General features: G+C 41.3%; 1 protein-coding gene across 2 annotated transcripts in view; it reads left to right on the top strand.

Annotated features, from left to right (window-relative positions):
* SRFBP1 (serum response factor binding protein 1) overlaps positions 1 to 11464 on the top strand; it is a 44349-nt gene extending 32885 nt beyond the window's left edge. For both annotated transcript variants that reach the window (XM_083702416.1, XM_083702417.1), the window contains exons 4-8: positions 2 to 73; positions 5613 to 5694; positions 7855 to 8587; positions 9688 to 9725; positions 11131 to 11464. In XM_083702416.1, coding sequence (XP_083558542.1) covers positions 2 to 73; positions 5613 to 5694; positions 7855 to 8587; positions 9688 to 9725; positions 11131 to 11309 — 1104 coding nt within the window. In that variant the 3' untranslated portion in view covers positions 11310 to 11464. The remainder of the gene's footprint in view (position 1; positions 74 to 5612; positions 5695 to 7854; positions 8588 to 9687; positions 9726 to 11130) is intronic.
* The last annotated feature ends 3026 nt before the right edge of the window (positions 11465 to 14490 follow it).

Here is a 14490-nt window from a genome sequence, read left to right as displayed (position 1 = left end):
GGAGATAAAGCTTGACCACGTTACCAAATTAGCACTCGAAAGAGAAATTAATTTTGAGATTGTTTGCAAAAAGGTAGGATTCTTTGTGCATTTGTGTTAAGTCATCATGTAAACATGCTTGCGGGAAATAACCCATTTTCAACCTGAGCAAATATATTTACAGTGGTACCTTGTATTACGTACTTAATCCATTCCGGAGGTCCGTTCATAACCGGAAACAGCTCATAACATGAGGTGCGCTTTCGCTAATGGCGCCTCCCGGTGCTGCCGTGCCTCTGGAGCGTGACTTCCGCTCGCATCCCAGGGCAAAGTTCGCAGCAAGGAGCATCTACTTCCAGGTTAGCGGAGCGCATAACCCAAAGCTTTCGTAAGGGGGACGGTATGTAACACAAGGTATCACTGTACAGCCATCCCAAAGGTTTGTCACAGGGTTTCATGTTATGTTGGTGCTGATGGCGTTTGTCATTGTAGATCCTTCAGAGCACTTTTCTAACGTTCTGACTTTTCAACAACAAAGGTATGTGCAGATGCCTGCTTTGGTCATGATGGATGCCTTGATGAGATTTCTGCTCTCAGTTGCAAATGTCTCTGTCCTTCATTTTTTCGGTGCACTGCAAGTTTAGAAGAAGAAAAACTCCATACATACCTCATGGAGATACTTTAGAGGTGTCTATTTAGATTGTCAGCACTTTTGCTTTTGAGGTGGGAGGTGAGCTGGGGGATAGGACTCTAGATGATTTTGTAAGCACCTCACAGCTGATCTGCATTGTCCTATTTTATTTATAAACTAGCATCTCTATTCGGATGCCAAAATAAATTGTATTTCAAATCTCATCTCTGGTACAGTTGATTACATAGGTTTTAGGTGCAGTTGTCTATCCAAGAAAGAGGGCAAAAGTTTCTGGCTGGCATTTTGAGATACATTTTGCAGATTTTACTTTGGGTGACATTCAACCCTGTCAGACACTTGCACAATGGACTTCAGTTCAAAGAATTGGGATTCTCTCTTCTCCCTGAAGCCCTTCATATGTCCCCAAAATCTGCTGCAGAGGCTTGGGGGAAATCCCATTTGTTCCTTTGGAGAAGAAGTCCCATCATGTTAGCTGGTGCGACATTGGACCTTGCTCATTAATTTTTTCAGGGATTGTTTTTTCCAGGGGAAAAAAAGGATTTGGCTGCAAGTTGTTCATTTGCAATGAAAACCTTTGTGTTGTAGGTTTGTCATTGCTTGAAATGGTCAACATTTGTTTTAAAAATCGTATATTTCCTTTGGTCAGTGGATAACTTAATAGCAAGGATATCTTATTGCAGGATGGAGCAATTTATTTATTATTGAGATCCATCTTGTTCGTTAATGGATATAGTTAGTAAGAGGCAAACTTCTTGTGCCTGCCGGTGTCCAGCTTACAGCTGTTTTTGAAAGGGGAGAGTTCTCAGATTTCTACCAGTGCCCTAGCTTTCCTTTCAAACTTTGCCAAAGCGGAATGAGCCGATGTAGGCAGATTTGCTTACTCTGTGTAATATAATTTAAACATGTAATGTGAGTTTCTTTGGCGGAATTTCTGTTTCTAGCAAAACCACAACATACATACAATTCACCAATATGGTAGTTTAGGGTTTGTTGTGATCTCTTTTTGTTGTCGTTGGTTGATGTTTTTAAAGGAAAAACCAATTTATTAATACAAGGTACAGGAAGCAATGGCATTTCTCCTTTCGGTGCTTCTCAGTGCATTTTGTTTTGGCCACCACGTTTTAACTAGTATACATACATTAAAAGGAAGCGGAAATTATTTTCAACGCTTGGGGAAGATGAAGAATTAGAATGTAGAATCGAGTATGTTTAAGTGGAGCAGCTGATTACAGTCAACCTAGCACAATGTTCTCCACTCTCCTCCCCCATGTGCCCCCTAAATCTGTTCTGGGAGTTCCCTCAAGCCCTCGGAGCAGATTTTGGGATGGTTTAGGGCATGTCCTGGGGAAGAGGGGGAACCCCATTGTGCTAGTGCTGATCATTGCGTCAAATATTTGTGGGGTGGGGAATTTGCTTTAGAGAAGTACATGAAGAGAGAGTTTCTCTCATGTGCCCCTCAGTAATGGGGAACCTGTGGCCCACAGGCCTTATTAAGCGGGCCAGGCTTCTCTGTTTGGGTCGTGAGGCCCTTTCAGCTAAGTCACACCCACCTGTACTATACCTGACATCATAGATATATGAAATAGGGTAAATGGGGCTTGACAGCACCTGCAAGCTACACTGCTCAATACTCAGCTGTGCACTGGGCTTTAGAAGTTGCAAAACACTGACAATCAGCTTATCGGCAGTGCCTGCAAAGTACCGTTCTTCAGCCGTGTGGTTTGATTTGAGACCACACAGACAAAGGGAAACGGGTCATCTGATGTTATTGTGATATCAGGTGACTGACAGGTGGATGGCTCCGCCCAGCTATCAGACAGGGCACCTAGTGGAGAGGAGAGAAGACTCCAGCCCACGGACCAGACCTAGTTCTCCCTACCTCAATTGCGGTGATCTTACAAGGAGACCATTTCTCCATCATCAAAAGTGTAAAGGCAAGAGTTTTCTTGGTCCACATGTGGAACAGTCTGCCTCAACCATCACTTTTTTGTATTTTTTTGGAAGATAGGTGAAAACAGGTCTTTTCCCCAATATATATGTGCCAATAGATTGTCAGTTATTTGGGACTCAGTATAACATTGGCAAGCTTTTATGGCTAATGATTGAATAGTATTTTATTGGTAATACTGTTACTGTGTTCTTTGTGAGCCATTTATACACTTCAAAAATAAATTAATAATTAAAAAAAATACTTAAGCAATGCATGGGATGGAATGCATGGGAAAGCCCGTTGCTTTTATGCAGTGTGCATTACAGCCACTTGAAATTTATTGATTCAGAAGTTTTGGAATCCAAATCATGATGTTTCTCTGCTGGCTCAAGGCTATTCACTTTGAAAAGGTTATGTTTTCTTCATGCTAATTATACATTTATGTTACTTGATAGAAGATGCTGGCATTTGTTACGACATTAATAACAGAACACATAATTACTTACTTGGATTTTTAACATTCTTTGCCTTATTTAAAAATTCTGTGTGCAGTCCTTAAGCCAAGAAGAAACAAACTTCTGTGAAATCTCTAGCTAAATAAGTCTTGGTATTTGTTGGTGACATCTTATACTTAATGTGTACTTTGGAGGAAGTGAGTGCTTGGGATTCTGTCAATATGCATCTCATCCTAAAGTCAAAAGATACATGCGGTGAGCAGGTGTCATTGCTTTTGTGATCTGCACGTCTTCAGGGCCAGACCTTATACTAAGATATCCCAAATTACTGCAGTGGGGTAGCCCTGTTAGTCTCTTGCTGCAAAAAAACAGTTAAACCCCAGACTGTTGTAGCCCCTTAAAGGCCCTTATGGCATTATCTTTTGTGAATTCAAACCCACCTTGTCAGATCACTCTGCTCAGTAGGGCTTTACTAGTAGTTTAAAAGGCTGCTCGGAGTTCCCTGGACACGAATGCAGTAAGAAGCAAGTTTAATGTTTCTTCATAAGGCACAAGATAAGATACCCTAGGAATAACCTTTATAGAGCCTGAACAGTCCCCTGATTCTGTCTGAAATGGAATTGACTGTGGGTGTTTAAAAACCACTGTTTCCTGATAAATTTCCATGGCAAACAGACCCTAACTTCAAACACAAATGGTTGTGGTTACTCTTAAGAACATTGGCGATGTGGGAATGTTTCATGAAGGTGTAAGATTTGTCTCCCTGTGACTAACTCTGTTCCTGTAATGCAGATGATTCAGCCTTGTGGTCTTCAAAAGATTTGTACGTTTGAACTATGTTCTTAAATATTTTCACAGCCTTAAGAATTTGTTGTCTAGCTTAACGTCTCCTCGGTGCCAAAGGTACACTGTCTGCCCGGTAATTTTGGCTTTTGAACGGAAATGAACTAGCTCAAAAACGGTTTCAAGAGTTAATATCCAGTCCTGGTGCCCGACAGTGTATTTTTCCTGTTGGTCTACCTCTAAACACTGTGCAAAATCATAATGGGTAGTTTCCATGTGTACTATAGCCTGCCAAATGGCTTTCCCCATCGCATAGATTATTTCTTCACCACCAGGAGCCTGGGGAAAATTTCAGTGAGAACAATCCATTTAATGGGGTTTTCTGTGGCCACCATACAGAACAGCTGCTACAAATAAGCTGTTAATGGAGCTTTGCAATGGCAATGCAATTCTGAGATCCTGAGAAATGAAGGGTCCCCTCTGCTCCTAACTACAGAGGAAGTGAGTTCAGTTCCTAAATCAACGTCTTACGAATTTTGTCTCATACACTAGTCCAAAATCCTGCCTCATTGATGAGTCTCCTACTGATGCAAGGCATGCACTTCATACAAGGAGTATGGGCAGCAGAGATCTGGATGAGATCAGTGGCTACAGTCACTGTGGGAAAGACTTTAAAATATTTTTGTTTTGTTTGGCATTTTAACATCTATGAATAAGCGAGCCTAGGATAATTGTTATCCACTATGCAGTTGACTTTTTATTTTATGTTACATTTTTAATGCTATAGCATCAGAGGGAACTTTTAAGCTAAGATTGAGAAGTGAAAAAGTAATGCAGCCTATACAGTGGAACCTCTACTTACAGACGTAATCAGTTCCGGAGGTCCATCCGTAAGTCGATCTAGGTCGCTGGTAGAAGCGCCGTTGGGCGCAGGCGCATTCGGCGGTGGCGTGCTTTGCACAGGCGCAAATCACAGCAAACCCCATATTTACTTCCAGGTTTGCTACGGTCGCAACTTGGATCGGGCCCAAGTAGAGGCGGTCGTAAGTAGAGGTTCTACTGTACTGACTTTGGAATAAGCCCAATCAACTTGGTGGAATGTACTTCTCAGCAAACATACAGAGCATCAGGTTTTCACTCGATTCATCTATCCGTGCAGTTCTGTATCTGCTCATCAGAAGCACATCTTACTGAGTTCCATAGGATTTAGGATTGCAGCAGATATGTACAATAATCTGCATACCTTGGATGCTTTGAAAGACTTGGGCCAAATTTTTTGGCATAGTGTCATGGGCATTCTTATGGGAAAATATGACTGCTACCATCTTTTGCCAGGGTTTTGTGTGCAGAAAAATACTAGTAAGCTATAAAAATGTGGACGTCAAATTGTATGTTTAGCGACCCTTTCCTTCTCAACTGTAACTATAAATGGGAGGAAATTGAATTTCTTGTAAAATGAAAGATTTTAGTGTTTTCCATTCGTGCATGAACTAAAGGTATTTGGTACTCCCACAGAAGCTATGACTGCTCTTTAGTCACGAGAAAGTGTTTCCTAATCCTGCAGGTTGGCAAAAGTAAGTTAGATTCATTTTTAGAAATACAGATTCTAGCTGTTCCTAAGTCTCTGAAGATAATAGTATTTGATCTTCAGAAATGCCGACTAGGGTGGAGTTTGGTGTAATACCACTGCCATTGGTAACCTTTCAAGCCCCTTATTACAGCATATGCAGATTTAATCTTGATAGGGTTGATTTTCTTTTTCTCCTTTTTGTTTTCTCACTCAACAAGATGCTTCACCATTTTTCTCATGCAGCCTAATTCTACAGTAAAAGAAAGAGCCGTTGCTAGATTGACAACACACCCACTACTGAAGACAAAAATTGCCAATATTAAAGGTAAGCCAAAATTTGCCCAGCCCAGCTAATCTTCGTACACTGGAGCATGTACAGCTTTAATAATAATAATAATAATAATAATAATAATAATAATAATAATATCATTGTCTTAAGCTGCAGTGTGTCTAGGCATTGATGACCTTCTCAAACTGAGTATTTGCAATAGTAAATACTATTGCAAAAGTAAATACTATTTAAACAGGGAAAGCAGGTAGAGAAAAAGGGGGCTCCACATCGCCATCTGGTGGCACAATGTTATATCGCACACCCAACACATATAAATCACTTTTTTTTTTACCCGTCTAGCTGAGTCCTATGTCTGCTATAGGATATAGGAAGCCTTCTCACCCACACAATTTGGATTCTACATCCAGTTCACTGAACCATGCACCAAATAGTATTTGCAATAGTAAATACTATTGCAAAAGTAAGCTAAATGTATTGTATTCTGTGTACCTGAAATAATGGGAGAGAGAGATCTCAAAAGCAGTTCATCTACAGATGCCTAGCACGCTCATAAGCCAAATGTTTCTGGGTGTGTCTTAAGATTTTCAGGGCTATTCTACAACCATGTCCACTATTGCACGTATGTATTGTTACTCATACCAACAAGTTGAGGGGTTACGCTGACTCATAATCACCACTCTTGCTATTTCTATAGTTGCTAAACTAGTGAAATTAAACAATGATTCAGGAGGTTCTGGTAGAACAATGAATGCATACTGTTAAAGCAAGACATGTGCAGTTCAGTTTTTACTTAAAGGCTTTAAGAATGAGATCTTCATGAACTGTTTAAGTCTGTGTGTGATTGAAAGTAATCTCACTATGCTCAGTAGGGCCTGTGACTAAGTAAGTGTGTCTACTTTTGCAGCCAATTTTTCTTGGTAATTTATCTTTTCATTCTGAGAGCCCTGAAAAAGAAAGAGTCTCTAATTCCCCCACCTCTGTCTTTACTCTGTTACTTGGAGAGACTTGGAGTTTTGCAGCCTTGAATCACTGGGGTCATCTTTAACTTCCTTTAAATTTTTCAGTTGTCTTTCTCCAGTAGCTGTAAGAATATGCTTAAGTGCCTTCTAATACCTTTCTAATTAGGTAAAAAGTTACTAGCTTTCAATTTTACGCACACTTACCCATGAGAAAGTCCCATTGAATTTAATGAGAGACTGAGGGCCATCCCATAGCATAATTGTTACCGGGAGCCATTGAGTAAAAAGTCCAAACACTCCTGCAGTCCTATACTCCTGACTACCTTTCCAGTGCCTCTTGGTGCATGGTTCAGTGAACTGGATGTAGAATCCAAATTGTGTGGGTGAGAAGGCTTCCTATATCCTATAGCAGACATAGGACTCAGCTAGACGGGTAAAAAAAAAAGTGATTTATATGTGTTGGGTGTGCGATATAACATTGTGCCACCAGATGGCGATGTGGAGCCCCCTTTTTCTCTACCTGCTTTCCCTGTTTAAATTTACAACGCTTTAAACTGAAACGCTTCTTTGATGTGCATAGATCCAGGCTTAGTAGTGGGTATGACTTGGGCACACTTGTAAAGGTGTTGGTCAGATGCCTTATACTTGATGTAAACATATTCCTCTAGAAAACTGCCTTCCCTAACACAGACCCTGTCTGGGCCATGTATTCTCTACCCTCATCGTTCAGCCTGGGCACTGAGGTCCAGCTCCAAGGGCCTTCTGACGGTTCCCTCCCTGTGAGGAGTCAGGTTACAGGGAACCAGGCAGAGGGCCTTCTCAGTAGTGGTGCCTGCCCTGTGGAACACCCTCCCATCAGATGTCAAGGAAATAAACAACTATCTGACTTTTAGAAGGCATCTGAAGGCAGCTCTGTTTAGGGAAGTTTTTAATGTTTAATGCTGTATTGCGTTTTTAACATTCTGTTGCAAACAGCCCAGAGTAGCTAGGGAAACCCAGCCAGATGGACGGAGTATAAATAATAAATTATTATTATTCTCTTCCTGCTACCAGAGACCCTCTTCACATGAGGTGCCACAGAGAAAAATATATTTTATTCCACCACTACACTATGCGGCCCCACTCCACCACCCACCACAACGAAATGAGTTTGCTTTAGAACCCCTTTTATCATTTCTGTGTTTTTACCATTTATGCTGCATTATTAAAAAAAAAAAATCTTGCTTTTTTTTAGCTGCTGTAAAAGCCTTCAAAGATGCGAGACAGAAGCCAGCAGGACCCATTTCTTCAGAAGAGCATAAATCGGAAGAACAACTTACCAAACAATCTGAGCTAACCCAGCATTCCAGTAGCAGTCTACATAAGAAAACAATTAAACAAGCTGGAAACCAAGACAAAATAAAGGTGAAAGAGAAGCCAGGCTCTGACATGGGAAAAGAACAAATTTGTGTGAGAGAGAAGCTGAAAATGGCAGACGGTGAGGAAATATGCCTGTTGGATAATGTTACAGTGCAGGCTGCAGAGCATCATAAATTAGCTGCTCAGGCTCAAGCAGAAAAGTCAGTATATTCCGAAGTCACAAAATGTTTGGATGACCTCCTGAGTAGAACAGAAGTTGATTCACCTGATAGAGTGACAAGTGAGGAAGCTGGAATGGAGAAGGAATACTTTGATGACAGCACTGAAGAGAGATTCTATAATCAGTCTTCTGGCTCTGATGAAAATGATAGCGATGATGACTTCTTCATTGGCAAAGTAAAGAGAAGGAAGAAAAAGAAGGGAGCAGCTGATATTTCATTACCTACAGACCAGAAAGGCAAATGTATCCAGCTCAAAAAGGGCTCGCAGTCTGACACAGCCCAGGACACAGATGCAAAAGGCCAAAATCAAAGCTCAAAAACAATGAAGCTAGAATCCATGTTTTACTCTTCACTGTCAGAAACAAATAAGTCCAAATCAGTGAAAAGGTAAGCCATCAAAACCCTCAATCTAGTTTGCAAACTTTTTGGACAAATGTTTTCACCCTTCAAGTAGCTTACATGCTGTGAAAAGTGTTTGCATATTTTCTGACTAGCCTCCTCTGTTGAGTCAATTTTTGCATTAGACTTTCCCTAGAGGAGCTGGTATGGGACGCGGGTGGTGCTGTGGGTTAAACCACAGAGCCTAGGACTTGCCGATCAGAAGGTAGGCTGTTCGGATCCCCGTGACGGGGTGAGCTCCCGTTGCTCGGTCCCTGCTCCTGCCAACCTAGCAGTTCGAAAGCACGTCAAAGTGCAAGTAGATAAATAGGTACCACTCTGGCAGGAAGGTAAACGGCGTTTCTGCGCGCTGCTCTGGTTCGCCGGAAGCGGCTTAGTCATGCTGGCCACATGACCCGGAAGCTGTCTGCGGACAAACGTCGGCTCCCTCGGCCAATAAAGCGAGATGAGCGCTGCAACCCCAGAGTCTGACACGACTGGACCTAATGGTCAGGGGTCCCTTTACCTTTAGAGGAGCTACCATTGTCAGATTCAGTAGCTTTAAGGAAGTCATGGAAACTGAGCCTTACTCACGATCAGACCGTGAGCTTGGCTTGGCTATCAAACCCCATTTATGCAGAGCGAGTGAAATTCTTAACTTCCTCAACTCCGTAGACCAACTGACAAGTGGGCAGGGTCACTGCTTGTCAATCATCTGGTGTAAAAATGATGCCCGGTGAATAAAGTTGGCCTACAGAGGTGGGGACAGAGAAGTCCCCATGCAGGAATGGACACTCACTCATCAGCATATAGAAAACGGGGTTCAATGTGACTTTCATCAAGGAAAACAGCCACATCTCTGCCTGACCTCCACCTCATGTCGCATATAATGTCAGGTGTGGAGTAGATGGGTGTGGTTTGGAGAAAGTTGCCTTGTGGGACAAATGGGGATGCCTGGCTGGCCATATTTGGCCCATGGCCAGAGGTTCCCGCCCCAGATATAGATAATTCTCAGGTCTATTTATGTGCTTTAGGTTTCACAGATATCACATGTTCGTTGCACTCAATAATGTCTTGATTTCTAAAAATATCACTTTTTTCTGTTCTAGAACTGTAAAAGACCAGCTTCCCAGAAGTAAAGCAAAAGGTAAGTCAGGTTGATGTTGCTACTTGCATTCATGCAGCATCAGAACAAAATCTCATTTTGTATTTAAACTGTAGCAGTAGTTTTTCAAATGCAGTTAATTGTATTGAATTTTTTTAAAAGCATTGTACTTGAACTTTATAGAGGCTTTTAAATTTACAGTTTTTGGAAGGACATTTTTACAATCTAGGTTTGTGCAGCTAATTTTACTAGCCCTACTCGAGGTCAAGCAATCGCTATGATTTTACTGAAGTTTGGAATAATGTGCTATCCTTGTTTTCATATTTTCCAAAAGGGTTTATAAGGCACAGGAGTCTCATTTTCATATTTTATTAAATTTCGGGAGGAATTCAGTGTTGCACCAGGAAGATCATTCCGTCAGGGAAAGAAAGCACTTTGGCTTGTCATATGTAATAATCCCCTTCTCTCTCTCTCTCTCTCTCTCTCTCTCTCTCTCTCTCTCTCACACACACACACACACACACACACACAGACACAGACACACATGGCACTGTTCTGCAAGTTCTCTCTGCCCCACCCCAGGGTCAATTTGGGCCTCTGATGGCCCAAAACTTTACCAATGCTGGATAATTCAGTACTGTTTTATATACAATCAGAAGAAATTACTTTTGAAAACCACATAACTCTGTACCATATTTTGAAGTTTTGCTTGTCCTCCAAAACTGCATGAAGTTCCACTTTGCATTGGCATGCCTGGAAGCTTTCCATAAGATAATTAAAAGAATGCCAGTGGCTTCTGTTTAATGTGTGAATGTAACCAGGTATGTTGCGTCATAAATATATAATAAATAATCACTAAAGCACATAGGATAAGGTGAATCCTGACTTGTGCTCAGTGGAACTCTGCGATCTTCCCATATCTTTCTCCAGATGCCCCCTCAAATGCTGCTCAGGAGGGATGGGAGACGTTCTGAAACACCATCAGAGGTGGTGCTGGGGGCTACACAGGGAAATTACAGCTCTTTGTACAGTCATACCTCGGGTTAAATTTTCTTCAAGTTGAGCGCGTTCGAGTTGCGCTCCGCGGTAACCTGGAAGTAACGGAGCGCGTTACTTCCGGGTTTTGCCGCTTGCGCATGCGCAGATGCTCAAAATGATGTCATGCGCAGAATCGGCGAAAAGTGACGCGCACGTGCGCAGACGTGCCATCACTAGATAACGTTTACCTCTAGATGCGAACGGGGCTCCAGAACGGATCCCGTTCGTATCTAGAGGTACCACTGTATATTGAGAAGTCTACTGCATCCTAGGTGGGAAATATCCTATCTGTTTGCAGAAGAGCAAATCTGGATCCGACTTCTTATCTCTGAGGAACCAACTAGAAGCTATATACCTCTATGGTGTGCGAATTGTCGATGCTCTTAATGTTCTATGAATTCTTGTGCAGGTTTTGAAAGAAACGGTTCACAGAAACAGATGTTCAAAGGTTTGAGTATGAAGCAAGGTATTAAGAGAGAACAATTGGAGCAGCCACTTCATCCTTCCTGGGAGGCAAGCAGGAAACGTCGAGAGCAAGTATCTCAAATTACAGCATTCCAAGGGAAAAAAATTAAATTTGAAGACTAAGGGGGTGTTATTTCTTAAGGACTCTCTTCTTTTCCTCCTTTTTTATCTCATCTGTTGACAGCTTGTTGACACAGCTGTATAAGCTAAAAACAGACATTTCATTTATAGATTTCCAATATAACTAATATATAAAATAAATGGTTGGTTTTGAAGTTGTTCATTGCAGGAGGCTTTTTTTCTATAGAAACTATTCTACACTTGTCAGGAATAGCTCCATTTGCCATGTTTTTAACTTCTTAATGGGAACTTGCATGAAAGATCATGGGTATTGACAATTGGTGAAGATGCACCTCTTTATCCAGGCCTTAGATTCAATGGAATCCTTTTCCTTCTCCCTCATGACTGTTCTGTGCTCCTGTTTTGTTGCTTTGCCATTGGTTTTGTGGTTTTATTTTATGATTTGAATGCAAATTGTACTCGCTTACATCAAGACATTTTTGTAACCATACATAGAGACATTTTGGGAACCATTCAGTGAAGGGCTAGCTAAAAGTTCAAAAATAATAGGCCTTTGTGGAAATCCCATAGGCAGAAAAAACATTTTGCTGTACATCATTGGTGTTGTTGTTTAGTTGTGTCTGACTCTTCGTGACCCCATGGACCAGAGCACGCCAGGCACTCCTGTCTTCCACTGCCTCCCGCAGTTTGGTCAGACTCATGTTTGTAGCTTCGAGAACAGTGTCCAACCATCTTGTCCTCTGTCGTCCCCTTCTCCTTGTGCCCTCCATCTTTTCCAACATCAGGGTCTTTTCCAGGGAGTCTTCTCTTCTCATGAGGTGGCCAAAGTATTGGAGCCTCAGCTTCAGGATCTGTCCTTCCAGTGAGCACTCAGGGCTGATTTCCTTCAGAATGGATCAGTTTTATCTTCTTGCAGTCCATGGGACTCTCAAGAGTCTCCTCCAACACCATAATTCAAAAGCATCAATTCTTCGGCGATCAGCCTGTTTTATGGTCCAGCTCTCACTTCCATACATCACTACTGGGAAAACCATGGCTTTAACTATACGGACCTTTGTTGGGAAGGTGATGTCTCTGCTTTTTAGCTGTACATCATAGGATCTTGGAATTGTAGTTGGAAGCAACTCCAAAGGTAATCTGGTCCAATCCTCTGCAATATAGGAATCTCAACTAGATCATACATGACAGATGGCCATCTAGCCTCTGCTTCAAAACCTCCAAGGAAGGAGAGTTCACCATCTGTTGTGGGAGACAGTTCCACTGTCTAACAGCTCTTGCTGTCAGAAAGTTCTTCCTGATGTTTGGTCGGAAACTCCTTTCTTGCAACTTGAATCTATTGGTTGGGGTCTTAGCTTCTGGTGCAGGGAAAAAGAAGCTTGCTGCATTGTCCATGTGACAGCCTTTAGATATTTGAAGATGACTATCACATATGGCAAATTATACCATTACACCTTGATGGTGTTTTGTTGCTTATTAAGATGCTGCGGGGCTTGGCTGTTTTTGCTTGAAATGTCAGAGTTTGTATTAAATTACTGGAACAAATGTATAAACAGAAACCACTGGAAAACAGCATGTGTCTTGCAGTGTGAATAACTGACATATGCTGTCCAGAAAAGGAAGACTCTACATCAGAGGTCAGGAACCTGTGTCCAAATGTTGGATTCTAGCTCTTGTCAGCCCCAGTCAGTATGGCAAATGGTCAGGGATTATGGGAGTTGTAGTCCCAACAACATTTGGAGGGACACAAGATCACCATTCGTGCTCTAAAGGAATGAATCTGGTGTTAGATCATATATTTACCTCCTTACTACAGTGGTACCTTGGTTGTTGAATGGCTTGGGTCCCGGTTTGCAAATGTTTTGCATAAGCCAAACGTCCGACGCAGCTTCCAATTGAGTGCAAGAAGCTCCTGCAGCCAATTGGAAGCTGCGCCTTGGTTTTCGAACGGTTCTGGGAGTTGAACGGTCTCCCGGAACGGATTAAGTTTGACAAGTTACCACTGATCTGTTAAAGTCAGAAATTTGTATCTATACTGTCCAATGGTTTCATTCATTTGTGTCTTGATATTCTGAGATTAGAAGGGCATTTGACTGAATTGAATGTCATCTATTTTCAGATCAGTTAATTCTTTTGGTTATCTAGAGTGCATTAATTGAAAAAGTAGGGTGTAGCTGTTTGCTTATAATACTGCAGGATTTGTCTTTTACATCCAAAAGAAATTATTTTCATATGGTCCTTCATTACTCTTGGGATTCAAGCTACGTCTTAACAAGCTGTAACTATTAGTGGCTCCACTGCTTTAAAAGCCTTTCCCCATTTTACATGCATGTTGGAGAGAAAAATATTACATAAGTTAATGCTAGCCCAATAATAGGGTTTCCTATCCCTTTATTATTTAGTCTCTCATTTTCCTAAATTTACAACTACACAACATGCCCTGAATCTCTCTAGTTGATAAACATCTTTCCATTGGGTAAAAACAAGTTGTGAATGGCTAAAGAAAACTTGCACACTACATACAAAGTAATAAGATAACGCCTTTTCCTGTTTTAGTTGAAAATAGAGAAACTTGAAAACTTCATAGCTTGGGTAGCATCTCTTTACATGTCTCTGGACTGCCAAGAGTGCTTAGTTTTTCTTGGCAATTGATGAACAGGAGAGAATTTCTTACTGCTATAACTTATGACCCTAGCAGTATTCCTATGGGGTGTCTAGCACATCAAAGCATTTTTAAAAGTGCTGGATTTACAGCAAAGCTTTTGATCTAAGGAACGAGCTATGTAGACTTTGTCTACATAGGAGGGCAATACCAGGTGAATGTAAATCACATCTCTTGTTTTCTTCTATTCAGATAAACCAGTGTTTTTAAAACTGCAAGACATACAGAGACGTAGCACCAGTTGAAAAGCACCAATATAGAAGTAAAATCTAGCAACCTTAAAATACATTATTGAATGTTTTTGTTTAGCGGCGTTTTGGGCGCATGGAGGACTAGGATTCCATTGTGGTCATACTGTATTGATACAAAAGTCTGTCTTATACTGTATCGCATTTTGTAGAAATAGAAACATTCTGAACTCAAGGATACATTTGAACTCAAAGTAAGTTTCCAGACAGGCTTACTAAAATGGTGATACAGGACAATAAACTAGCCTATTGAAGACCCATTGACTATCTGGCTAGTCTTGTGGCATGAACATCACTGTTATTTTTATCCTATGAG

This window comes from Podarcis gaigeae, assembly GCF_964106915.1.
Source record: "Podarcis gaigeae genome assembly, chromosome: 11".
Lineage (NCBI taxonomy): Eukaryota > Metazoa > Chordata > Lepidosauria > Squamata > Lacertidae > Podarcis > Podarcis gaigeae.
The sequence above is the reverse complement of the archived record's forward strand: the minus strand, read 5'-3'. Positions and strand labels throughout refer to the sequence as shown.